Source organism: Notamacropus eugenii, chromosome 4 (genome assembly GCF_028372415.1).
Source record: "Notamacropus eugenii isolate mMacEug1 chromosome 4, mMacEug1.pri_v2, whole genome shotgun sequence".
NCBI classification, from domain to species: Eukaryota; Metazoa; Chordata; class Mammalia; order Diprotodontia; family Macropodidae; genus Notamacropus; species Notamacropus eugenii.
The window spans coordinates 175,422,798-175,450,235 of NC_092875.1; the positions used below are offsets into that span (position 1 = coordinate 175,422,798).

At 39.4% G+C, this 27,438-nt stretch overlaps 1 protein-coding gene across 12 annotated transcripts in view; it reads left to right on the forward strand.

The window, feature by feature from the left end:
* FARS2 (phenylalanyl-tRNA synthetase 2, mitochondrial) overlaps window positions 1–27,438 on the forward strand; it is a 643,321-nt gene that overhangs the window by 184,580 nt on the left and 431,303 nt on the right. For 10 of the 12 annotated variants that reach the window (XR_011965889.1, XM_072603724.1, XM_072603722.1 and 7 more), the window contains one exon: window positions 26,817–26,948. The exons of the other annotated variants lie outside the window; for them this stretch is intronic. Coding sequence is in view for 9 of the 10 variants with exons in the window: in XM_072603724.1 (XP_072459825.1) it covers window positions 26,817–26,948 (132 nt within the window). In the remaining variant the exon portion in view is untranslated. The remainder of the gene's footprint in view (window positions 1–26,816; window positions 26,949–27,438) is intronic. 12 annotated transcript variants of the gene reach the window in all.

Here is a 27,438-nt window from a genome sequence, read left to right on the forward strand (position 1 = left end):
TCTACAGTGATAAAATCATAGGTCAAGACTCTCTCACATAAAAAAAAAAATCCAGGACATTAATAGATAAAGAGAATCTCAGAAATAGTAGGAGGAAAAAATACTGGCATTCAGAGAGCTTCTGTAAAACCTCTGTAATACTCTGGAGCCCAGAAGACCCAGTGGGAAACCACAGCACCGATTCCTCCTCTTGTTATTTCAGGCTTCTAATTCATGAAGATTCAATTACAAAGTGTTATTATAGCTTCACAACAATATAAAGCAAAACAGATGAACACATTTTCTGTTTCTGATAGCATGTGCTTTGTTCCTCAGTTGTTGTCCAGTACCTGTATGTGTGTGTGTGGGGGGCAAGCCTTGCTATTAGTGGGCATACTTTCACTCATTGTCTTTACTCATTGGTTGAGGGTGGATGAGTTGGATTACTACTTGCTCCCTTTTGCTACTTCGAAGTTCACCTCCACCACCATCACAAAGTAACTTTTCCTCCTTCAAGGTTTGATAAATCTATATCTACCGAACAATCAGAATTCTGGTAACTGTGTTGCCTGCTGACCTCTGCGATATCCCCCTTCTTTCCTCGGTGAGTTTTCAGTGCCTGGCTCACAGTCTTTCTCCCCAACTTGACTTTTGCTCTCATACTAGGGGACTTCAACAGCCATATTGATATTGCCTTGAATACCCTTACTTTTGGTCCTCGACTGGTTCGTTTTCTATGCTCTATACCTCCACTTGCTTCAGCAACACACAGAAACAGTTATATTCTTGATCTTGCTATTACCCACCCACATTTTTCTCACCCACATTTATAAAATCTGAAATTGTCTTATCATTTAAAAAAAATTATACTTCATTTTAATGTTACTGTTTTTAAATTGTTTCAAATTTTCTTGCTCCCTACAGCAATATATCAATTATACCTTTAATGTCATACAAAACATATTTCCAAATTAGAAAATTGTCTTATCTGATCATCATTTTACCTCTCCTTCTGCATGAAAATCCAAACCATATTCTTTATCCTCACTGTCATGTCCAGTTCATCAATTCCTTAGTTCTTTCCTAGGCCTTTACCCCTGCCCTAGCTAAATTCTCCTCCCTTCCCCATCTGGATTGGTTAGTGAACCAGTTCAGCTCTACACCATCCTTTTCTTTTTGTCCTTATTCCCATGACCCCTTTTTGCCAGTCTTGCCCTGCCAAGTCATAGACCTGGGTGATTCCCACCATCTGCTACCTTCGCTCTTACTTAACTACTGCCAAAACTAGAGAAAATAATGAAACCATATTGACTGGATCCACTACATGTTTATGTTACATGTTCTCAATTGGGCCATTACAGCTGAAAGGAATTCCCTTTACCTCCCTGACTCTCCAGCCCCCTCACCATGGAGGCTTTTCCAAATCTTTTCATCCTTCCTCAAACTTTCCATAGCTCACCTTTGCCCCTCTCCCTCTGTATCCATTGAGAATCTTTCCTCATATTTCACCTAGATGTCCCACCCTCAGTTCCTCACTTTCTCATTCTCCCTATCCAATCTGTCACCATGGCCTGTCAATTTTACTTTTGTAACATCTCTCACAAATGCCCCATTTTCTGCTCTGACATTGCTACCACCCTGGTGTAAGTTCTCATCACCTCATGCTTGGCCTATCTTTAGTAGCCTGCTATTTGGTCTACCTGCCTCAAGTCTCTCCCCACTCCAATCTGTCCTCCATTTAGCTGCCAAAATGATCTTACTGAAATGCAAGGCTCACCTTGTCAGTCCTCCTCACCCAATCCTTACCCCTATTCAATAAACTCCAACGCCTCCCTGTTCTAGGATCAAATATAAAATTTTCTTTGGCATTCAGAGCCTTTTAGTACTGGCCACCCCTCTCTCCTTCTTTCTAGTGTTTCACTTTATCCTTCTCCTTGGTCCCCATGTATTCTGTGGTCCAATGAAATGGGTCTCCTTGCAATTTTTCACAGAAGCTACTCCATTTTCCAGCTCCTGGCATTTTCTTTGGTTGTCCCCATGATGGAATTCTCTTCCTTCTCATCTCTTCCTCCTGGCTTCCCTGTCTTTCTTCAAGACCCAACCCTTAAACAATAAGACTTTCTGTCCTTTTCTCTTCTGGTTATCTCCAATTTATCTTTCATATAGCTTGTTTATATGGAGTTTGGATATTGTCGCCCCCATTAAACTGGGTACTCCTTGAGAGAGGGATTGTCTTTTGCTTTTCTTTGTATCCCTAGTACTTAGTATAGTACCTCAAACTTAATACCTGCCTAAGCAGAAATGCTCGTTGACAATTATTGGCTGATTGTGATGTCTTTAAATGTTTTGTTTTACATTATTGTGATCTTAATAGAAGTGGTTTTCCTAGTTCTATTCATGCCACTTTACATTATTTCACATTGATGTTTTCAGGTTTCCCAGAAGGAAGGAAACCAGGATTTATTAAGTATTTTCTATGTGCCAGGAACTATGTGAAGGTTTGGGGATATACGAGCAAAAGGAAAGAGAGTTCCTGCCCTTGAGAAAGCTTACATTCTGGTGAGGAAGACCACATACAAAAGGAAGCTGAGAAGAAAGGGGTGGGAGTGGGAAATAAAGGTACCTCATTGAGGGGCTTGGTTTGGTTGTCTCAATCAGGACCTGGGGTCAGAGGGGAATGAAAAAGGAAGTGAAGAAAGGGAATGAAGCCCACCCTGGATCCCTATAGAAAGTAAAAGCTCCAGAAGGAGCTTATCAATGGGAAAAGGGAAAAGGGAGGCCTTACAGAGGGAAGGTCCATGTGGAGAATGCTGCAGGCGTGGTCAGATGTGCCATATTGAGGAGGCCCCAGGCTCTGAGGGAAGTTTCAGGACTAAATAACATGTTTTTAAAGTTTAGAAGCCAGGAGCAAAGCTGGGAAGAATATTCTTGAGTCTTCTCTTCTTAAGTCACAACAGTATTCCATTAAATTTCTTTATCACGATTTATTCAGCCACTCCTCAATTGCTAGGTCCCACTTTGCCTCCAGTTTGTTGGAACCATAGAAATACTGCTATAAATGTCTTCATGCATATTGAACCTTTCCTCTGTCTTTGACTTCCTTGGGATCTATGCCCAATATAGATATCTCTTGTTCCTCTTAAAAAAAAAATCCTGTAAATTTTACTGTATAAGTGGTATGCTGGTTAATGTTTAACAACCAGTTTTTGAAAATGCATAATATTCTTTTAAGTTTAATCTACATTATTCACATTTTCTCTATCACTTTCTTTTTTAAAAAAAATTCTAATTTATTTATTTTTAATTTTCAACTTTCATTTCCACAAGATTTTGAATTCCAAATTTTCTCCCAGTCTCTCCCCTTCACCCACCCCAAGACAGCATGCATTGTGATTACCCTTTTCCCCAATCTGCCCTCACTTCCATCACACCTCTCCCTTCTCTTATCCCCATCTCCTCTATTTTCTTGGAGAATAAGAAAGATTTATATACTCCATTGCCTGTATATCTTATCTCCCAGTTACATGTAAAAACAATTTTTAACATTCATTTTTAAAACTTTGAGTTCCAACTTCTCTGCCTCCCTCCCTCCCCCCCGCATCCCCACTGAGAAGGCAAGCAATTCAACATATGTTATACATGTGTAGTTATGCAAAAGACTTTCCATAAAAGTCATGTTGTGGAAGACTAACTATATTTCCCTCTATCTTATCCTGCTCCCCATTTATTCTATTCTCTCTTTTGACCCTATCCCTCCTCAAAAGTATTTAATTCTAATTACGCCCTCCTCTCATTTGCCCTCCCTTCTATGATTCTCCCAACCCCCACTTCTCCCATTCTGCCCTACTTTCCTGTCTTGTAAGATAGAGTTTCATAGCAAATTGAGTATGCATGTTTTTCCCTCCTTAAGCCAAATGTTATGAGAGTAAAGTTCACTTTTTCCCTCTCATCTCCACTCTCTTCCCTTCCATTGAAAAAACTTTTTCTTGCCTCTTTTATGTGAGAGATAATTTACCCTATTCTATTTTTCCCTTTCTCCTCCCAATATATTCCTCTCTCACCCCTTAATTTTATTTTTTTGGATATCAGCCCTTCCTATTTAACTCACTCAGTATCCTCTGTCTATATGTATATAATCCTTCCAACTACCCTAGAGAAAAGTCTCAATAGTTATAAATATTATCTTTCCATGTAGCAATGTAAGCAGTTCAACTTTAGTAAGTCCCTTATGATTTCTCTTTCCTGTTTACCTTTTCATGCTTCTCTTGATTCTTGTGTTTGAAAGTTAAATTTTCTATTCAGCTCTGGTCTTTTCATCAAGAATGCTTGAAAGTCCTCTATTTCATTGAATGACCATTTTTTCCCCCTGTAGTATTATACTCAGTTTGCTGAGTAGGTGATTTTTGGTTTTAATCCTAGCTTCTTTGACTTCTGGAATATCATATTGCAAGCCCTTTGATCCCTTAACGTAGAAGCTACTAGATCTTGTATTATCTTGATTGTATTTCCACAATACTTGAATTGTTTCTTTCTGGCTGTTTGCAGTGTTTTCTCTTTGACCTGGGAACTCTGAAATTTGACTACAATATTCCTAGGAGTTTTTGGGATCTCTTTCAGAAGGCAATTGGTACATACTTTCAGTATTTATTTTACCCTCTGCTTCTAGAATATTGGGGCAGTTTTCCTTGATAATTTCTTGAAAGATAATGTCTAGGCTCTTTTTTTGATCATGGCTTTCAGGTAGTCCCATAATTTTTAAATTGTCTCTCCTGGATCTATTTTCCAGGTTAGTTGTTTTTCCAATGAGATATTTCACATTGTCTCATTCCTTTGCTTTTGTTTTATAATTTCTTGATTTTTCATAAAGTCATTAGCTTCCATCTGCTCCATTCTAATCTTTAAGGAATTATTTTCTTTGTTGAGCTTTTGGACCTCCTTTTCCATCTAGCCAATTCTGCTTTTTAGGGCATTCTTCTCTTCATTGGCTTTTTGGATCTCTTTTGTCATTTGGGTTAGTCTATTTTTTACAGTGTTATTTTCTTCAGCATTTTTTGAGGTCTGCTTTAGTAAGCAGTTGACTCATTTTTCATAATTTTGTTGCATCATTCTCATTTCTCTTCCCAATTTTTACCTTATCTTACTTGATTTCCAGAGTCCTTTTTGAAGAAATATTTTTCTTAGAGGCTTTGAATGTAGGAGTTTTGATTTTGTTGTCTCTTCTGTTTGCATGTTTTGGTCTTCCTTGTCACCAAAGTAAGATTCTATAATCTGATTCTTTATTTGGTTTTTGCTCATTTCTCTAGTCATTTACTTAACTTTTGAGCTTTTTGTCAAGGTAGATCTCTGCTTCCAGTGGGGGTGAGGGGTGTACTGTTGGCTGCTTTCTGCCCCTACTGCTGCTGTGATTGCAGTGGGTTCCTCTGCCTCTTCCCCCTCTGCCACCCTGGGGCTGGGCACGGACAACTCCACTCTCCTGCACTGGTCCCACAGGCTTTATCAACGGACTTTCCAGTTTGTCCTCAGTGTTTTGGGGTCTTGAAGTCTAGAAACCAGCACCAGTGTGAGAGATTTAGTCTTTCCAAGGCCTACACAGGTCCTGTCTGTGCCAGTGTGGCCCACGCTGGATTGTGCCCTGCCCCCTGTGTGGCATGATAAACACTTCCTGGCAACCTTCCAGGCTCTCTTAGACTGGAGATTTGCTTCACTCTGTCATTCTGTGGGTTCTACAGCTCCAGAATTTGTTTAGAGTCATTTTTTACAGGTATTTGACTGGGCTTGGGGGCAGTGCTCTAGAAAGTGTGTGTTGTTACTCCACCATCTTGGCGCAGCCCTCTCTATCACTTTCTTAAGGCTAAACAATCAACAAAACAGTAAATCAATCCCTGATTTGTATATTACTGAGGTGAAAATGCTCTCATGAGAAGTTAATAATAGCTGTAAGAGCCTGTTCCACCACACACTTGGATAAAGGAATCGATTTATCCTTTGTTTCCTAGTGAATGTGGAAAGATTAGAAGCTGCCAGATCAGTGAAACTGCTAAAATTAATTTATTGCCCTGCCCTAAGAAGGGTCAGTCCTTTCCTACTTGCAGGGTTTGGGGTGGATTCAGACAGGCAGGTACAGAGATTAGGTGAAGTTTTATTGTCAGGTGTTTCATTTTCAGGGTCTCAGACAGGCCTGAACTTGGCTACCCAACCCTAGGCTTAAAGGTTGGTCTGTTGGGAGGGTCTGGATGGGGATTGAGAGGTAATATTTTATATCCTTTGTTCCAAGATTCTTCCAACATGGTATCAAGATGCAGTGTGATTTGCTTTATGCATACTGGGAATATCAGGATGTCTTTGTGTGTATCCATCTATCTATATATATAGGTATGTAGATAGATAGATAGATAGATAGATAGATAGATAGATAGATAGATAGATAGATAGATAGATAGAGACAGACAGAGATATTTAGCCATGCACTTCCTTGGGATCAGTAGATGATAATTCCTTGATTATAGCTATAAAGGACCTTAGAAGCCATAGACTCCATCCCATTTACTTTGTAAATAAGTAAATTGAGGCTACTCATCAAGGTTAAGTGACTTGCTGTGGGGCTCACAGGTAGTGTGTAAGGTACAATCTGAATCTATATCTCCTTGTTTACAAATCCAGTGCCCTATCCATTATTCTGTATTATTACCCTTGGATTTGTCATTATCCAATCTAGCTCTCAGGACTGAGATGCCTCTAATAGGGTACTTGAATGCAGTCAAGGAATACTTTTGAATTTTTTTGGCAGCATTTATCACTTCTAAGAAGAAAATCTCTAGGAGAAGGCTTAAGATCATAGCCATATCTCATTGATGGAGCCAAATGAAATGTAGTTAAGATTACCTCCATTCTCCCATTCTCCTAAACTCACGGCTGAAAAATCCTCCTTGTTTGACCCCCTTCCCTTAATACTCCACCTCCAAAATAATCAGTTTCTGAGTCTTGTAGACTCTTCCTTCATAGTGTTCCTTACATTTCCCATCTTCTCTCCTCTCATATAGCCACCACCTTGGTACAGGCCCTCTTCACCTTGCCTTGATTCCTCAGATAGCCTTTTGATTGCTTTCCTTGCCTACAGTTTCTCTTCTGTTAATCCACCCATCATGGTTCCAGTTATCTTCCTCAGGCCCTGGTCTGATCATGTTACTTTCTTGTTTAAAAAAGTGCTCAGTGGTTTTCCATTTTCTTAGGGTAACTGTGTTTTCTCCCCCAGAGGTGGGACAAAGCTGTTCTCCTTTTCAGTACAATTACCTTTTCTTACCAGCCCAGCCTTATCATTTGCATAAAATAGAGGAGCATGATCGGGAAAATTGAAAGTAATTTCTTCACTACAGTTTCAGCTTCTTTTCTATTTGGTGAAGTAGAGCTCTGGAGATATTATGTTTCAAGTCCCAATTGGTAGGGTGAGATTAGGCCTAAGAATTAAGTTAGGTTTATGACCGTAACTCTGCAGAGAGTTTAACAGTGGTTGTTGGACAGCACAGCAGGGGCCTTTGAGGATAGAACCTCAACCAAAGATCATAGCTTAGGCGCAGAAGGAAGGTAAAAGGGCGGTATCCCTTCTCTGCAAGGGAGAGGCTTCGGAACTACATCACTACCCCTTATCCCTCTCTGATTAGACTGTGAAAGTTATAGAAAGAACAGAATAAAAAGAGCTATTACACTCTGGCATGAGAGAGACTTACTGCAAATAGCCAGATACTTAATGACCAGCTGGAGGAACAGATGGAATGCCCAGCAAGGAGCATCAGTCATGGTACCCAGCGTGAGAGTAGGGTAGGTGCAATACCTATGGGGACCTGCAGAGACAGGATACCTGTTGTGGAGAGGCCTAGGAGACAAGCAGCATGATGCTATCATGGTACCAGGATTGTTAGCTCTTCAGCATTTAAGGCATGATTTGTTCTTCTAAGCATGTACCCTGGACATATATAGTCCCTGTGGTGAGTGTGTGACCCATATGTAATCCCTATGAGTGTCTATTCTGCCCATTAAGGAGGGAGGTAGTTGTAGGAGAGTGAGGTAAAATTTTATGGAGAGGAATGTACTGCTATTTTTATCAGTATGATATTTCATTAAATGCCTTTGTTGGAACTAACTAAATGTTGACTCTTGTCTGACTAGTGAAGGAAAGTGCATCATTCCAAAAGCATGAGCTATGGTTTAGAGAGGATTGGGATTCACAGAGTACTTAGAGCCTGGAATAGTTTTCTAGGAACCCAGTGATTGAAAAGGATCCAGGTGCTATACTACAAATTACTCTTCTTGCATGTAAGACCCTCCATAATCTGGCTCCTGTGTTCCTTTTCTGCATAGTCTGGCAACTGCTCACCTACTTTGTTTTCATCTGTCTTTTCCAGACTTTAAGTATAACTGGACTACTGGCTGTCCACAAACCTGACCCTCCATCTCTGTTCTCAGTGCATTTACACCATCTCTTGTTCCCCCACACTTAGAATGTGTTCTACCTCAACTTTGTGTCTCTGAATCCTTCTATACTTTCAAGACTTGACTCTGGTGTCATCTCCCCCATCAAGCTTGCCTTGATCCCTCCAGTTTTAAGTGATCTCTGCCAGCTCAGTTTACCATATAATGTACTTTCTTGTGTATATGTTGTATCTCCTCGATAGCATGTAACTAACTTCGGGGCAGAGACCTCCTCTTATGTTTAGTCTCTGTCTACTAACTTAGCAGCCTAAATCTACTTACTTAGCAGAGTGTCTTGAATATGGTAGGCACTTGTTAAATGTTTGCTGCATCAACTTGTTAAAAATAACAGTCTTAGAAGTAGTAGATAGCTGACAAGCTTTTCTACATGAAGTAATTGGAAGCCTCTTTACTGACTGGAATCATGGTGAGAGTGGAAGAAAAGAAGCGGCTGCTGCCATTTTTTCCAGGATCCCTTTTAAAAAGGCTAAAGGTGAAACTGAAGATGAAACACCTGCTGTAGAGGGTGGCCATAGATGATTTGAAGGAAGGGTGAACTGTGAAAGGGTGAACACCTACCATAAATGATACAGATGCATGTGCAGTTGGTTAGTTGGGGATAAAGAGCTAGCCCCCACAACGTTCCTGTTGAACCCAAATTAGCTTTTGTGATCAGATTTGGAGGTATCAGTGGTGTCAGCCAAAAGGTTCATGCCAAATTATAGCCTCTGTGTCTTCACCAAATCTGCAGTGGGCCTTTGTTAAGAACAGCTAGACTTCAGTTCACATGTGAGCATTGTGGAATCATGCCCTTGTGGAGAGTTACCCAAGACTGAAGTCTGTGAATGGCTGGATTTACAGCGATGGTTGTGGCAAGGTCAAGAATAAACTGTGCCGACTAATAATGCCCTTGCTGAAAAATCTGTCAGTAAATGTAACAACCAGAAGTCAACAACTATCATTTATTTAGTGTTTTAAGATTTCTAAAGCACTTTAAAAATATCTCATTCGATCTTCACAACAACCCTGCATGCAAGGTGCTGTTATTTTCCCCATTTTACAGATGAGGAAACTCAAGCAGATAGCAATTCATTGATTTTCCCAGAGTCATAGAGCTAAGTGTGTGTCTGAGTGGATTTGAAATCTGTTGGGGGTGTAAGCTCAGTTCCATGTGGACAGTCTCAGACGGGTAAAGGTGAGGACTTCTAAAACCTTAGAGTTCTCATGAGGCCCCCCAGGAAACAGCAGGGTATTGAGGAGTGAGATCTCGTGTATTTCCGCCTCTTCCTGTGAGAACGTGATGGGAGAGAGCATCCCCGCCCTCGAGACTGGCCCGGATCTGGGCACACCTATTGTTATCTAACAGGCACGGTATTGAGGTGCAAACGATGTGGCAGGAGAACTTAAGTAGGGTCAGGAAAGCCCGAAGGTGCTCTTAGTGCTGAGGGACCCTTACAGGACAGAAGGCCCCTCTTGCTTCTCTCCTCTCTTCTTTCTTCCCTCTCCCCTCTCTCCCCACTTCCACTTCTGCTTTCATTCTCTTACTGTAAGATCTTTGCCTCCTTGGGAGACCCCTCTCTCCTAAGGAAGAGTTCCCCCTGCACATGTAACCAAGACCCTGAATAAAGCCTAACCCCTTTTCGACTCCGGAGAGTCTCTTCTCTCATACGTTTATCCGGTTTGGCCAGCCGAAGACCTGCGATAGGTAAGGTAAGACTCGGGTAGCCCTCAGGCCTCTAGGCCTGGCAGAAATCATGTCTTTCTAACCCTCTAACCCTCCATCTAATGCTTATAGCCCTGTGCCACCCAGCTGGAATTAGCTGCATGAAGGATTTGATCTATGGGGTGGGGACTCTGTGACCTCAAAGGCACATATGGTACTCTAGGTCCTCAAGTGTGGCCCTTTGACAGAATCCAAACTTCACAGAACAACTCATGGTTGCAGATTCCCCTCCCCTGAGTACTATTCACAAACACTTCAAAGCTGCCAACAACTTCCTCTGGCCCCTCAAATGATGTTCTCCAAGGGATAAAAGACCATGTACAGCTTTTGCAAGGTGGAGATGCTTATTAGAGGAATGAACTAGATAGAGATGTCTGTTGTGATTGTTTTTTCCTCATGACCTGTTAATAAAAATACTTGTGATAAAATTGGGAAAAAATAAAGTCAATGGAAGGTGAAAGTCCTAGTGAGCTATGCCCAGATCACAGGGACCTTGAGGTCAGATCCAATTGAACAGATTCTGACAGAGACCTTAGGAATAGTGAAGTCAATGACAGATAAGGGGAGGTAGGAAGAAACCTGGAGCCCACCCCTTGTAGACTGTGATAAAATATCCCTTTGCACTTGATAAGAATTAGTGGTGCCACTTTTATTTTGTATATTTGGAATAATTTTTACAACCGTACTGATAGACTTCTGTAGTACTGTTGCCCTGAGGCCAGTTGAGTAATGCATCATCAAAGGAAATCTGGAAAAAAAAGTGGTCCAGCTGGAAGCCTGCTTCTCATTTGGTGCAGTTTCTTTTAGTCATCTTTGCTCTGTGAATTAGCTGAGGTGTCCTCTGGTTAGGAAACAGGAAACTGACAGTTTCCTTTCCAAAGGAACTCTTTGAAGTAGGACAGATGGAGGAATATGATTTGCTATCATAACTGTTGATTATCTTTTCCCTCTCACCTGTAGAAGACTCATGTGGCAGGGAATACTTGCTGGTCTCATGAGTGGCTGCCCACACCCTGCATCCCTAACAGTGAGACAAAGGAAGCTACCCCTCCAGTCTAGAAAGGATTATATGCCTCTAATACTTGGTCATAACACCTCCATCACAAACTTCTTTCCATGCTCATTCAGCCCTGTTGGAGGGTTTGCTAGAATTAGGAAGCAAAATCTGGATAAATTCTGCCAGGGAACTCTGCCCCTTTGGCATTTGTTCTATGAAATGAATCTGCCTGTTTTTTTTTTTTTTTTTTTTCCCAGTCCAGCAGTCTGGGAACTAGTCCAGAGAAAACAGATCTTATCTTTTCAGTTTTGCATTTTGTGTTCTTTGGAGAGCAGTATTTCCTTTCAGCTTCTTACTTCCCTGGGTCTTTATGTATTAGTCTAGAGAGATTTGGAAGCAAGATCCAAGGGTTGACTTATACTTAGCTTGCAGAACCATAGCTGAGATTATGAAAGGCAGTATGATATAGTGGATAGAATACTGGACACAGAATCAGGAGATTTGGATTCAAATTCTGCCCATGATGCTAGCTGTGTGACTATGGTTAATGTTTAACTCTTTTGTGTGTCAGTTTTCTCACCTGTAAAGTGGGATGAATAATATGTGTAATACTAAACGCCGAAGGTAATTTATGTAAAGTATTTTGCAAATGTTAAAAACAATATTTAAATGCTAGTTATTTTTATTTATTATATTTCTAAGGACATACCTGTATTTTGCAATTGAGAGAATAATCAAGGAAAATTGCATTCTCAGAGAGGAAGCTAATGTGATACACATAGGTAAGATGGTGTACAGGGTACATGGATACTAGGAGCATAAAACTACATGATGATGAAACACATTGTCACTAAAGGATGGAACTAGACGTTCTTTTAGTCTTGTATGTGTATGCATACGTATATGTGCGTACATATATACATATGCATCCATGTGTTATGTGTGTATGTATAAAAAAGGAGCAAAGAAAATAAGAAGCTGTGTTGGCCCGTCTGGCCATCTGCGGTTGGGTCGCCAATGGGGCAGCTCCTCTTAGTCCTCATAGAGGTGGTTTGTCCTCTGTTCACTGATGAGGGGATAGTTTTGGTTTTCTCTTTAGTAATGAGCTTGGGAGTTAAGCAATGTTATACCTGAACATAAGTTTGTATATTGGTAGTGTCCTGGTCACAATATTCTTGTTTTGGCTTTCCTAGGTCATAGTATATTAAGTTTTGAGTGAGTGTCTAAGTTTTGATTTGTAAACAGGTCACCATGTTTGGGCTTTTACCTCTCACAGAGTTTGTTTTTATAAGTTTTCACCTATTACTGAATTTTAGGGTTTTTTCAAATCCTACATAAGGATTCTTATGCTTCTCCATATTCTTCATATTAATTGTTTCTTACTTCATTGTAATACTCTATTACATTCATGGATTCAAATTGTCCTCAAGGTGATGGGTGGCAATTCTGTTTTCAGTTCTTTGCTACTGCAAAAAATGATACCATAAATATTTTGATATTTGGTATCTTTCTTCTTGACGTTGACTGTTTTGATGTATGTGCTCAGCAGTGGAAATTCTAAGTCAAAGAGTATAGATATTTTAGTCATTTTCTTCATATAATTCCAAATTGCTTTCTAGGATGGTTGGATTAATTCACAGCTCCACCAGCATTAAAGCGTATTACCATGCCCATCTTTCTACAACATTTCTAACACCAAAAACTAGGTTTACAGTTAAATGTGAATTTGAATAAAGCAAAATCCAGTTCAGTATAAGTTATAAAGTATTAGGTTACATTTAATGAAGACCAAGATTTCATTAATACAATGCATGTGAAGTAGTTGATGATTTTTTTAACATGTTACTCTGTGATAACTTAGCAAACATTTCAGACTGGCCCTTTTCAAATCATCTCAAGCTCAGTATCTTGCCGATGGAATTCATTTTTCTTTTTCTTTGAGGTGAGGGTACCACAGTCCTTCCAGTCCCTCCGGTTCCCAGCTGGAGAGTTGTCCCTGGACTCTTTGTCTCACTCATTCAGGTTACACTATCAGTTGCCAAGCCTTGTGGGGTTTATCTCCATAGAATTGCTCACATCCCTCCTCTTCCACTCATAGGGCCTTTACTCTAGTTCCAGACTTCATTGCCTCCTCTTGCAGTAGCCTTCAGAAAGGTCTCCATGCCTTGAATCTTTCTCCTCTCTGTCTCACATAGTCACTAAAATGATATTTCTGTGGCATGAGTCCGAATGCTTCCTTTCAAAATCTCCAGTTCCTTTCTGCTTCCTCTAGGATAAGATGTGCACTCCTCTGTTTGCTACTTAGAGCCTTTCATAATCTCACTTCAGCCTGTCTTTCTATTCTGATTACACATTAGTCCCTGTTGTGTGATCTTCATTCAAACTTAAATGTGCTGTTTTCTGTTTCTTATCCAGGACTTGCCTTCTTCTATATGTGTATCTGTGCCTTTCTTTACGCAGGCTCTCCCCATCACTGGAATTCACTCACTCCACATCTTTCCCTGTTGAAATCCCTAGCTTCCTTCAAAGCTCAGTTCTAGTGCTGCTTCCTGTATTTTGTCTTTCCTGATTCCCCCAGCTACTTCTGCCTCCCTGCCTTCATCACTATTTCTTTGTATTTACTTTGTAGATATCTTGTTATTTAATGTCCATGTTTATTTTTCTTTTTAAAAATTAGTTTATTTTTTTATATTTCACTTAACAGGCATTTAAAAATTAATTTGTTTCACCTAATACTCTCCTACCCATTGAGCAAATTGAAAGAGAGAGAGAGAGAGAGAGAGAGAGAGAGAGAGAGAGAGAGAGAGAGAAATCTGCAAAACAAATGACCATATCAGCCATATATGAAAATATTACAACTCATTCTTCATTTTAAGTTCATCCACTCTCTGGGAGGAGATGAGTGGAGTGTTTCATCTTCATTTGTTTGGGCTTGTGGTTTATTATTGCATTAATTAGACATGTAAAGTCTTTCAAAGTTATTTTTCTCTGTAATGTTATCATTGTATAAATTCTCCTAGTTCTGCTCGCTTTCCTCTGTATCACTTTATAGAGATCTCCCCACTTTCCTTTGAAATTGTCTATTTCAGCTCAAATGGGTTGTGCTCCTGGGGAGGCTGAGGCTGGTGTCACTTGAGTTCTTGAATGCTGAATTATAGTAGGGTTAAAGCCCCTGGGGTGTCCATGCTAAGTCTGGTATCAGTCCTAGGAAGGGGTAGGGGGATGGGGCTGCAAAGAAAGGACAGGCCATCCCAGATCAAAGAAGAATGAAGGCAAGAAGAAAGTAAACAAGGAAAGAATGAAAAAAGGAAGGAAGGAAGAATCTGTTTTATCATTTATTATGGCATAATAATATTCCATTATTTTCAGATGCCACCATTTGTTTAACCATTCCCCAATAGGAGGACACTCCCCATAGTTTCCAGTTTTTGGCTACCATAAAGAAAGAACTGCTATAAATATTTTTCTACCTATAGAATCTCTTGTTTATTTGATTTCTTTGAGATATAATCCTAGCAGGGTCAAAGAGAATGCACAGTTTTCTGTCTTTCTGGGCACGTTCTGTATACATGTTGTTTTCCTTGGTAGAATATAAGCTTCTTGAGAGCAGGAACCATTTGGGATTTATCTTTGTATTCCCCTCCACATTCCTGGTACATACTAGGAGCTTAAGAAATGCTTGTTGATATATTATTGATTGTGGAGATTGATGGTTAATAGAAGAATGTCTGAATTTCTGAGGAGGAAGTTTTTTGGGGGGGCAGTAGGGGTAGGGGCAGAAGGCAGAAGAAAATGTCTTTCTCATCTGGAAGTCCGAATGCTAGAGAAAGGCTTATAGAGATTTACAGCTGCTGGGAAAACCCAGTGATAGACTAGAAAATGGATTCTGTGAGAGACTGAGGCTCCTCTTGATTTGAAAGTGAGGACAACTTTAATTTCTAGCCTAAAGGAGAAGCTTCTTTGTTCATTATCTACCAAGGATATAAGGGGAGTTAGGAAAATGAGGGAAGGTGCCATAAATTGTGCTAGCCAATTGATTTTGTAGCTAGACTTTCATCAAATATATTTCAATAAACTGTATACAGTTAGCATAATCCTTGTATTTAACTTCACATGAAATCAGTTGATTTTGTATTTGGAAATTATCTTTTGAAAGCTTCCATTGGATTTACATAGTAAAAGTTATAGGGATTTTTTAACATCTTGAGAGAAATGATTAAGCAAAGATTTGCAGAGTTTCAAATTTCCCCCTTTTTTCTTTTATCCTCATTTCGGATCCATAGTGTCTGAAGGTTGGGCTAATCTTCTCCTCTATCCAGACCCCACCCAAGTCAGTCAGCCATTGTGTTCTACTCAGGTTTGGGTGAGGATAAATTCTTTGAATGGATTGCCCAAGCTTGAGAGTAACTTAAGTAAATGATATTCAGAATTCAAGTCCAGCCCCTCATTGTAATATTCATTCTCTCATTAATTGTTAACCAATCAGAGTTGATTGCCATCCTTGGAAACACTTACTCTAGAAGGGCATATAAACTGTGAATCTGCTGCTGTGATTATCTTTGGTCTAAGAGATATGAACAAATGACCATCCTTTTATTAAAATGCTGACATTCTTAATAAAGTGATTGAATCACCCAGAAATTATGTCTCTTGAACCTTTTAAACTTCACATAAGTCTTTAGCTAGCAAGAAAGGTTTAACATCTCTGGTGTCCTTAGCATCTAGATGAGTCTAAAATAGAGTATGGAGTTGTAGAAAGACTTCTGGACTGGAGGCCCATAGATATCTGGGTTTTAAGTTGATTTCTGACACTAGCTGCATGACTTGTGTAAGTCACCTTATCTCTCTCTTGACTTCAGTTTTCTCTATTATTCTCATCATAAGATGGGGATAATGGCCCTTCCTGCTTTTTGAACATGGAAGTAACATGATCAAGCCTGTGATCTGGGAAAAGCACTTTGGCATTTAAGAGAAAATACCAACCCACCTTTCCTCTCACCTTAAACTCTTTTGTCACCTTTGACCCATAGCTAGACTTGAGAACACATTTATGTCATTTCATGGTTAATTAAAGAGTAAACTAAATTATTTTGAATAAGATCTCTAACCTGACTAGCAGTGGGGAGGCATAGTCATTTCAGCCAAGGATTGAAGACCTAATCAAGAGGATTCCTGCATCTGTACTCCCAGGGCACCAGTTTGTAACAGCCCTTTAGCAAACTCATCTTTTTTAATAAGCAGAAAACTAATGGCCGTAGGATCAATTTCATGATTGTCAAGCTGGTAGGAGAAAAACAAATGAGATTTTTTTGTTTTTTCCCTATTACTTTCAATATTACTTCCCTGTTACTTTAAGTATTCTTTAGTAGAGAGAATAATTGGGTTGAAATGTCCTTAAGATCTTCCAGCATGGGATGTGGAGGCTTTGTGGCACAGAATTGTATTGGCCTATGTAAGGAGGAAAGGACTAATATCAGCCTTGTAAGCAGTGCTAATTCCACCTTACTTTTAATTATGCACTGTTCTGGTCAAGGATGCCAGGTTGCTCAGACTCACAGGATATCCTCATCACAGAAGTAGGATTGGCAGATTAAGGAGAGATAGAGCCCTGCAAAATGAATAAGGCCTCACTTCTTCAGAAGTGGGCTTTGAATATATACTCAACCTCCACAATCCTTTCTGGATGTTTAGTACTTAATTATTAACCACATTGTTTTTCTGGAGTAGAAGGTAGATCTCTTTTACTAAGGAGAAAGAGAAGCAAATCTTGACCATGAACAATGTAGTTTTAAAGGAAAAAGGTTCCATTTGGATGAATGGTAACTGGATGAGAAGAACAAGTCAAAAAACTCTCTTTAAATGGCAACATATGAGAGAATGTCTGGTTTTAGTCCCTATCTCAGCTCTGGGCTTTATGGGTTGTGATCAATCATTAAATTTTGTTGAACCTCATCTTCCTCCTCTGGAGAATGAGGGAGGGTTAGAAGAGTTCTCTTTGGGCTCACTTAATCCTCTAGCATTCCTTGAAGGACAGCTATTCCTGTTACTTGTGAATGTTTCTGTATAATGGAAAATAAGGATTGACAAAAAGCCAACAGAACTTGAGTTTGAGGGAAATTTTGAGCTCGTAGTCCTGTTGTTATCTGAGGAGCTTGTCTCTATAGAAGTGTTACAAGGGAGCAGTAATAAAAACAAATGGATGAGAAGCCTTCATTCTGTACAGTTCTGTTCAACTATCTGTTAAATACCCAATCCTTATAAGAAACTGTGTTTGAGAATGAATTTATAAAATGACACCCAATCCTTGTCCTCAGGAAGCTACGATTTTAATGGGAAAGTGTCTGTAGGGATTGTACACATGATGAATAATATAAAGGAAGTCATCACTAGTCCTGAGAAGATCAAGTACCATGAGAAGTTTGAGGAGGATGAGATCCTACCCATCTAGGAATGCCAGGGAAGGCCTTCTGGGCAAGGAAGGGTGACACCTGAGTTGGGCTTTGACATGAGAAGGATTTGAACAGGCAGAGAAGTGGGAGGAGTATTCTCGTCAGGGGATTGTGTTAGTAAATATAGGACAGGAGTGGCCTGGTCAAGATTTGGGTGGCTAATATACTGTGAGGTGACATCAGTCTTGTGAAGGTGAATAGTTTCAGATAAGGCTGGAGAGGTAGATTAGATGCAGATTGTGGAGGACCTTGACTGCCAAGCTAAAATATTTATATCTTTTATTTGGTAGAAAGGAGGCAACTGCCAAAGGTTTTAGAACAATGGAATGAGGTATTCAAATTGATACAGTGCATGGGCATCAGAAACAGGTGGAGATGATGGGGAGAGCAGTTATGTATGAGGTTATTAAAAAATCGCAGAAGAGAAGTATTAAGGCCTTGAATTAGGGGTGCCAGTTGTGAGTGGATAAGAGGCTATAGATGTGAAAGGTATTGTGTAGATAGACATACCAGGATTGGTCAGGTGATTTCATGTGAAGAATGAGAGAAGGAGAAGTAAAAGAAGATGTTTCTTGGTGTTTCAGACCTGGATGATTAAGAAGATCACCTTACTGTTGACAGAAATATTTGAGGGGAAGATGATGACTGATGACTTCAGTTTTGGTCATGTCTTGTGCTATTTTTTAGAATCTTTTAATCTTGGTCTACATGAGAATAAATGAGTGAGAGAGACAGAGACAGGCACAGAGAGAATGAGAGAGACAGAGAAAGGCATGAAAGAAAAGGATAGGCATGAGAGAAGGAATGAGAGAAGAGAGGCAGACATGTAAAAGAGAAACAGATATGAGAGAATAAGAAGAGAAAAAGAGAAATGAGAGAGAGAGAGAGAGAGAGAGAGAGAGAGAGAGAGAGAGAGAGAGAGAGAGAGAGAAGAGAGAGAGAGTAAACAGAGAGAAAAGAGGAGAGAGAGAGACAGACAGGGACAGACTTGAGAGACAGAATGAGGGAGAGATGCACAAAGAGATACTCAGAGAGAGAATGAGAAAAGAGACAGAGACAGACATAGTGAAGGACAAAGAGAGAGAGAGAAAGAGAAACTACCACAAGTTACAGTAAGTGTCTTTCGCAAGAGACCAGCCTCAATGGGTGATACAGACGCTTTTCCTTATCAGATGTCAGGTACTGTTCCCACAGTGTCATTTAGCAATCCTCTGCCACATCTTGGTCATGAAACTCATGTAGAAACTCCTTTTATTCTGTTTTTAATTAAAAAAAGAATCTGCAATTTCATCAGGTTGGGAGTTTTTAGTGAGGAATGTCCTTGACTAATGCAAATTGGCACCTGTTCTACTCAATGTATATAAAGTCTTAGCGAATTGCCTGGGTCCCTGATAGAGTAAGTGACTTGCCTGGAGTCCAATAGTCCATATGTGTCAGAGGTGGGACACGAATCCAGATCTTCATTACTCAGAGATCAACTCTTTTATCCATGTAGCCTATCATCATCATTATTATTATTGTTCATTAATCAATTATTATCAATCAATAAACATTTATTAAACACCTGCTACATGACAGGCACTGTGCTAAGCACTCATTAATCAGAAAGCAATTCCTGATTGCCTGCTTAATGCAAAAACACTGCAGGATGCACACTGCTCAATCAAGAAAGCCATTTAAAAACCATCTAGAAAATGCTGCAACTTCAGTACTGGAGGATCCCACAGTTTCTGTGCTACCAACAACAAAAACCCTACAGACAAGTGAATGCCACACTGTATTCATTAACTTGCATGTTGTTATGTAATAAATTCTGGATTGATTATTCCAGTGGAGAGCAATGTCATTAAGGGCATATATATGTGTATATATGCATATGTAACATACATGTATATGTATACACATATATACACTTGAGTTTTGACTATCAAATCTTCAAATTTTGAGGACTTTACTGCCTTTAACAAAGTAGTCATACCTGAAAACATCATCTGTAAGTAGAAGAAATTAATAAAGAATGAAAGAATTCATTCAAATGAATCCATTTTATCCATTCATTGCATTTCTTCCACTAGAGTCCTACTCAGTTGATTTGTGGAGTGGGGTAACCCTGACTTTTCAAATGTTGTGCCCATGACTAGAAAGACTTCTCCTTTCTTTTTCTCTGTCTCTGTCTCAGCCCAGCAATGGACTGTGCATTTGTTTTCTGAGATCCCTCTTCATTAAGGTCCAGGTTGGGAGGGGATGGGGGCTAACTACTGGGTGATCATACTTTTCCCCCAACTACTTCCTGAAATCATAGGTTTAGAGGTAGAAGGTAGTCAGTGACACTGCTGAGATCCAAACCCAGGTCCTCTGACTCAAAATTGAATGTTTTTAGACAAGCTGACATTTATATAATTAAGATTTGCAAGGCACTTTTCATGTCTCCCTTCCTTTGATCTTCATAACCCCAGAAAGTAGTCACTATATAGATGTTATTCCCATTTAATAAATGAGGATGCTGAAATTCAAGTTTAATCTTTACAACTCCCCTAGCTTTCTAGGGGATTATTACAAATGGATTATTATCCCCATTTTACAGATGATGACACTCATAGGCTACCTTACCCTCATTTAATACTTTTACATATATTTTCATTGGATCTTCACAGCCACTTTGGAAAGTGGGCAATCTATTGGCACTATTATTATTGCCATTTTGCAGATGAGGACATTGGTGAGGGGCTTTGCTAGTGGTCATGAGAGATGAAATTTGAACCTAACTCTGCCTGACACTAAGTTCAGAGCCCTTCTGTAAGGCTAATGAGAGGCTAATAAAGATCTTTCCCTCCCATTAATGGGCCTGTCCATTAAAGGAAGCTTGGTTAGGGGAGATTTGTTTTGTTGGAAGACCCATCCTTGCGTTGATTTCTAATGAGGCACTGGTTCTCAAGGGTTTTGATGCCCTCTGACTCTGAAAAGTGTATAAATATTCTGAGGTGAGGTTTTACTTTGGGGCTTAATCATTGGAAGCGTTTGGCCAGATGAAAGTCTGCGCAGCTGCTAAGGAGCACGCCTCCCCCCTCCCCCCTTGCTCTTTGGAAACGTAGATATTGGTGCTTCTCTCTGGTAACTATGTATGTATGGTCAGACAGGTGGATCTGTCTGTTGATCTGTGATGTATATACTGCTTACAGTCAGACAGTTGGAAACCCTGTCTGTTGGCTGATCTTTGTTTCTCTGTTTGTATTTTCTCTGAGGTTCAGGGTGTTGACTTTTTTCCCTTGAACTGGGTGAATGATATATGTGCTTGATTAAAGTGATTGTTAATCCCCTCAAAAATAGCTTTCCTTTTAGAAAAGCAGATCTAAGAACCTGTGATAGCAAGCCCTCCTGTATATGCCAGGATCCTTGCTGTTATACCTTCCCACTATACTATGTATTCACTCCCCTGCACTAAACTGTAAGACCTGGCACAGTGAAAGAAAGGGACTTGCAATATTGTGACATTTCTATGTTTATTAAATGTATAGAACAAAGGGTTCTTAAAATCTTATATTTTATTGACTCCAAAATATACAAATTGAAACCCTTGCATGTGCCCTCCTAGGGCTAGTCTAAGGACAATGATGTCATCTTGATAAATTCCTTTAAAACAGAATGCTTAAGGTGAATGGTTCTGTGTTAGTGAACTAATAAACAAAAAGACTCTAACCTCTCAAGCTTGACCCTCCTTATTTATTAGATACTCAACGTATATAATTCCATTCTGCTCTGTGACTTCTGAAAACAACAACAAATGGTCAAGGGGACAGTCAGGCCACATAATCTTTATACCCTCATTTACAAACTCATATATATATAAGCTACACCACAAAGGTCATTTTCATTTTATTGAGGAGTCCCAGGAATCCTGTCCTTGGATTTCCAATTTCTATGAAGCTGCTCTGGCTTTTCTTTTGATTCATAAAAATCATTCAGTCAGTCTCCAGAAGTCATGTGAAGCTGTTTTTTTCAGACTAGATATGCAAAATTTCTAGAAAATGTAGGCCATGAAATTGGCAATGGAAGAAGCTGTGGTGGATACATAAGAAAAAGTAATTTGAGGGAAATCCAAGATATGCTAAATATTTCATTTTAAAATAATAACCTTTGCAGAGCTAAAATAATTTTTAATTTGGGAAGAGAAAATGTGTTATGTGTAACCTGTGTCCCAATATCTCAAACTCTAGACTTAGATAAATTGGGTTCATTCTTAAGAATTTTCCAGAAGTTATTCTTTGGATGTACCCCCATCCAGGATTTCCTTAGGAATCTCAACACTTGGTCAATTTTGTACAAAGCATGTGTGCACACACACCCACATTGTCCTTTCTTCATCTTCAAAGCAGAAACTTGTAAGCCACGATAATAGTCAAGATAACTTCACCTACTTTCTGCAAGGAATCTCTGTAGTCCTCCAGGCTTATAGCTCTACAGTGTAGTTGATATTCCACTGAAAGACAAACATGAGGGGATGGCAGAGAGATGAGCTCTCTCATCTTCTGGTGAAGTCAAATCAACAAGAATTTATTAAGCAGTAACTTTATGTGTTGGGCACTGGGCTAAGCACCAGGTATACTGAATATAGCTAGAAACAAAATGACCATCCCTGGTCTTGAGGAATTTGCATTTTAATGGAGGAAGGCAACATATAAAAAGAAAGCTGTAGAGGAGTGTAGAATGGACAGTAAAGATGGTAGAGTCTAGAGAGTCAGGAATTAACATGGCTGCCTGGTGGCCCTTTCCTCACCTGGAAGGGCTGAAAGGAAAAGGCTAATCAGAGGAAAAGATCTCTTGGATGGGAGGGATTTTCCAAAGTGAGAAGGTTTGCTTGTGGCAAAGGCAGCTTCTGGGATGAGAAGGTTACTCTGAAAAAATAGAGAAAGAAATTCAAGAAAAGCATGAATGTGGCTGGCCCAGGGGTCCGTTCTTAAAATGGAAGTTCTAGGAGGAAACAACCAATCTCTTCTGCTGAGCCTCATATTTCCTTAGAGAACTGTACTGCCCTCAGACTTGCAGTGCAACTTTAATTTGGGGGCTTCCAAAAGAGGAAAATGTTCTCTTCTTCTTAGATGAGTCCCACTTCTTCTCATGGAACTATAAAATTCTCCAACTTTTCTCAACTGGAATTTTAAAATTTGGGTTACTGGAAACCCAATGAACTTACACAGTGGACTTACACAGCGGCCGTTACTCATAGTAGTTGAAGATGATTTCTAGTTGTGCTCCTGTTTTTCCAGGCTCTAGCCCTTTCTGTTCTAGTCTCAATGGTATGTGTTTATTCTTCTCCGTGGGAGGAGCTTCTCTCCCGAAGTCAGCATTCTGAAACTTGAACATGATTTTCCTTTATTCATTCAGATCTAACCTCCTTACCATAAGTATCCCCTAAGGCTCTATTCTGGGCCTTTTCTCTGTATGTATTTTGCTTATTTTATCATCTCTCATTGGTTCAGCTATCTTCTCTATGAAGATGATTCCCAGATCTATATGTCTACCTCTGTTCTCTCTTTTGAGCTTTAATCTAATATCACCAACTGCCTTTTGGAGATCTTAGATTGAATCCCCTCCAGTCATCTCAAACTCAGCATGTCCAAAATTGAACTTATTATTTTTCCTCTAAACCTCCCCTCTTTCAGCTTTCCCAATTACTGTTAAAAGTACCACCAGAAGACAACACCCAGGCCCACAACTTCAGTGTCATCCCCTACTCTTCTTTTTGCTTTTTTCCCCCTATATATCCCACCCGTTGCCAAATCTTGTCATTTCTGCCTTCATAAATTAGAATGCTTGTGTCTTCATCTCTCTGCTTACACCACAGGCATTCCATCTCTCCTTACCACCTCACTCCTGGACTTTTGATATAGCCTTTTAACTAGTTTTCCTGCCTTGAGTCTTTCTTTATTATAATCTGCCCTTCACTCAGATGCTAAAGTATTTTTCCTAAAGTGCAGGACTGAGATGTCACCCTGTATTCAATAAGCTCCAGTGATCGTCTGTTACTTCCAGGATCAAATATAAAATCCGCTGTCTGACATTTTAAAAAATCTTTATAATGGATCTTTCCTATCTTTTCAGTCTTCTTATACTTTATTCCCCTTCATTTTCTTGGCAATCCACCTACACAGAACATCTTTCCCAAGACACTCCATATCTGTGGGTTGTCACTTGGTTATTCCTCAGGGAATAGCTTACTCTGGAATTCTTTCCTTTCTCACTTGTGCTTCCTGTTTTCCCTGGACTCCTTCAAGGCCTTTCCTGGTCCAAGTCCTGTCCTGTCTGCCACCCTGACCTACCTCCTTTAGGGGCTTCTCTGCGCAATTACCTTCTATTTACACAGTATATATCTCTTATGCATGTGCCAACTCCCCATTAGAATTGGAGGTCCTTTAGACCTTGATCTTTTCCTTTCTTTATATTCTCCGTGTTTAGCACATTCCCTATCAGGTAGTAAACACTTAAGAAATGCTTGTCACTAACTGATTGATTTCTTTCTTTCTATTTTTGGTCTCTGACCCCTCCTTTTATGTCTTAACTCCATATTAGCCTTGATCCAGTCCTTCATTCTTAATGAGTTTTTGAGCACCCGGAGCACATCCCAATAAGGAAATGTCTTCAGTCATCTTTATGTAGTGTCAGTGGCCATTTCCATACCATGTCAAGAGATCAAGGGTACCTCAAAGGCTTTATCTTTTGACTTTGTGGAGTTGGTCCCATAACTAAAGTCTAATTTGCTCTTAAATAGCCATGTTTAACATGTGATACTGAAACATAATATATTTCAAAAGCAATAATGTACTAGTTAAAATTCTTCTCAAATATTTAATATTGTTCCACTCTAGGTGGAGCAGCATACTGCTGAACTTTAAGGAGTTTAATATCCTTAAATTTTAGCAAATTTACAAGAATTGGTCAAAAGATTTGAGTATAGAAAAAAAATCATCACATTAGAGAGAAACCAAAGTTATTTGTTTCGTGGCCTGCATGTCAGGCAGATGTAGAAAGCACTTATCTTTCAGGAAAAGAGCTGATGAAAGAAAGGAGAAAAAAAAGCTGAAATTCACTGAATATGACTTCTACTACCTGGATGTTTGTCTAATCAATCTTATTTTCTGAGCTATCACTATCAGCAGTTTCTGCTTTTCTCCATTCTTCATTTTTATCACTGTCATGGACTTTTGAGCACTGAAGGTTTGCCTGAATTGAGACAGATTTTTCTGTCCCTTCATATATGAGTTTATTTCTTGATTTCATGTGAATACTTCTAAACTTCAAACAATTTTCTTCTACTGCAGAAGGTGGAGGAATCTGAAGTAGGTGAGAAGAAGAAGTCAGAGGTCCATTGTGCAGACTTTACCATCCACCAAATTATAAGGATGGGATAAAGGCTATCTATGAATAACTTATTTTAAACATTTTATTCATTTTTGTAAGAAATAAAATTTATTCTTTTAAAAAAATCGAACCAAACCATTTACACATAAGGCAAATTGGTGGTTGGTGGGGGGTGGAGATCTCCATGTGTCCCAAGAAATCCCTTAGGCACCTTCCTCCTTCTATAGCATTCTATTGAAACAGAATCCAAGAAATGGTTTATAAGAGCCACAATGGAGAATATCTCAAATGTTATATATGGGTATTACTGGTTTTTGTTTTTTAATGAAAGCTCACAGGAAAGCTCTGTACTCTTAGTAAGGGAGTAATAAACATTATTTACTGATTTTAATCAGCAAGAACCCATTAGTTCCAGGCTTCACTTAGTGTGTTAATTGACGCTTTGACACCTTCAGTACCAACCTCCCCTTATTTTTTGAAGTTTTTTGGCTGTATAGGATAGTTATCTATGGTGTACATAGGGATAAGTTAGCCAGATAAGTAAGTTGCATCTCTGCTTAATTTATATGTAACATTCTGTTAAATGAAGATATGCAAAGTGAGCTTGGCCTTTATTCCTATTTTAATGTATTTTTCATTATCATTATGATTAAACAGTAGCTAAATGCCCAGAGCTCAATGAACTGTTGTAGGTGCTGTCCAAAGGAAATTAACTAAATGCAATTCCTGCCTTGGGAAAGTGCTTGTGAGGTACTTACTCTTATGCCCAAGATTTTTTCTGGAAATCTAGTCTTTCAGGAGAGCACAGCTGTTAAAGTGGTTTGTGACAGTTACCTGCTGTGACTTGCAAAGGAGGGTTACAAGAGTTTTAGAGCTAAGGGATGTTTTTTATGCCTGGAAGAGACCTTAGAGATGATCTCCTTTCATTAGCCAACCTTTCTGCCCCCATAACCAAGCAGTTCCTACTTCTGTTTCCTGACAGTGAGAACTACATCATGCAACAGGGGCCATTAGTGCTTCTTTATTATTGATGGGTGTGAGAGACTAAAGATGGAAGGTTTTAATGGACCTTATAGATATAATAGATCTAGTGGATAAAGCACTGGTCCTGACTGTAGGATGACGAGTTCCACCAGCTTCTGACACATAGTGGCTGTGTCACCCTGGGCAAGTCAATTAAATCAGTATCTGCCTTATCTGCAAAATGGGCACTCACCTCCCAGAATTGTTGTGAGGATAGAATGATAGTATACAATGATGGTTTAGAGAAATTAGAGAGATATAAATCTGGGATTAATCATTAATACTTGTTTGAAATAGCCCTGGAATATTCAGAGGGAAATTAAAAAAAAAAGTTTTCTGTTGTGTCTAAACAGACATGAAAGTAGGTCAGTTTTTCTTTAATGGGTCATAGAAACAGTGACTTAAAGTGAAAGACAGCACACTGAAGAAATAAGCCTCCTCCCCCTGATTCCCAATCTCTGAGGAACTGTTAGTCATTTCCACTTACAGAAAATAACAGAATTACCTGCTTTCCCATGATCTTGCCTTATTCTTTCCCCTTTGCCAGGTGGTTGCAGAAATTTGACAAGTGATTGATTTGGTTTCAGAGGGTTCTGGAATTGCACAAAGTGTTTTTCATATTAGAAAAGACATGGTCATTTTTCCCACAAGTTTAAAGATTTATTGCCTTACACTAAAGTGTTGCAAATTAGGTTGTTTGCTATTTATTTTCCTCAGAATACAGTAATTGGTGTCATTAGCTGAAGGGCAAGTTTGATCCACATGGAGGGAGTGGGAAGCCTTTTAACACCTACTATTTATTTATTTGAAATATTTGTTTCAGGACTGGAGATTAGATGGGTGGACTGCTACTTCCCTTTCACTCATCCGTCTTTTGAGATGGAGATCAACTTTCAAGGAGAATGGATTGAGGTTCTGGGCTGTGGGATCATGGAGCAACAGCTAGTCAATTCAGGTACTTACTCCTTACTTTAGTGCTTCCTTGGCAGTTTTTGTCTCTATTTCTCCATAAATCTTCCTCTAAGGATCTTTTCAACTCATTGGTGCCCTTCCCTTAGTTCTCTTAATATCCTGAGGGTATCAATGTACCACTCTCAGCTTCCCATCTGTCTTCTCTCATTTCCCCTGCATGCCCAGCCCACTTCCTTTTCTAGTCCGATGTATCCTGGATAATGTATTTTATGCTACTTGTCGCATATGAACCACCATCCTTAAAATGCTCAGAGAATATTTATGCTCACCTTGGCATTTTTGGTTGTTTACAATTTTGGTTCTTCCAAGATCATGGTGTTCCACGAACCACAACTACATAGCATACCCAGATATTATTGGTGCTAAAGACGTATTCTTTTGTGACAGTGGCCAGTTTAAGATCCTTGAAAACACTGCACAGTTTCCTGGATAAGAGCCAGATAAACCTTTCCCTATTATTCCCTATTCCCTAT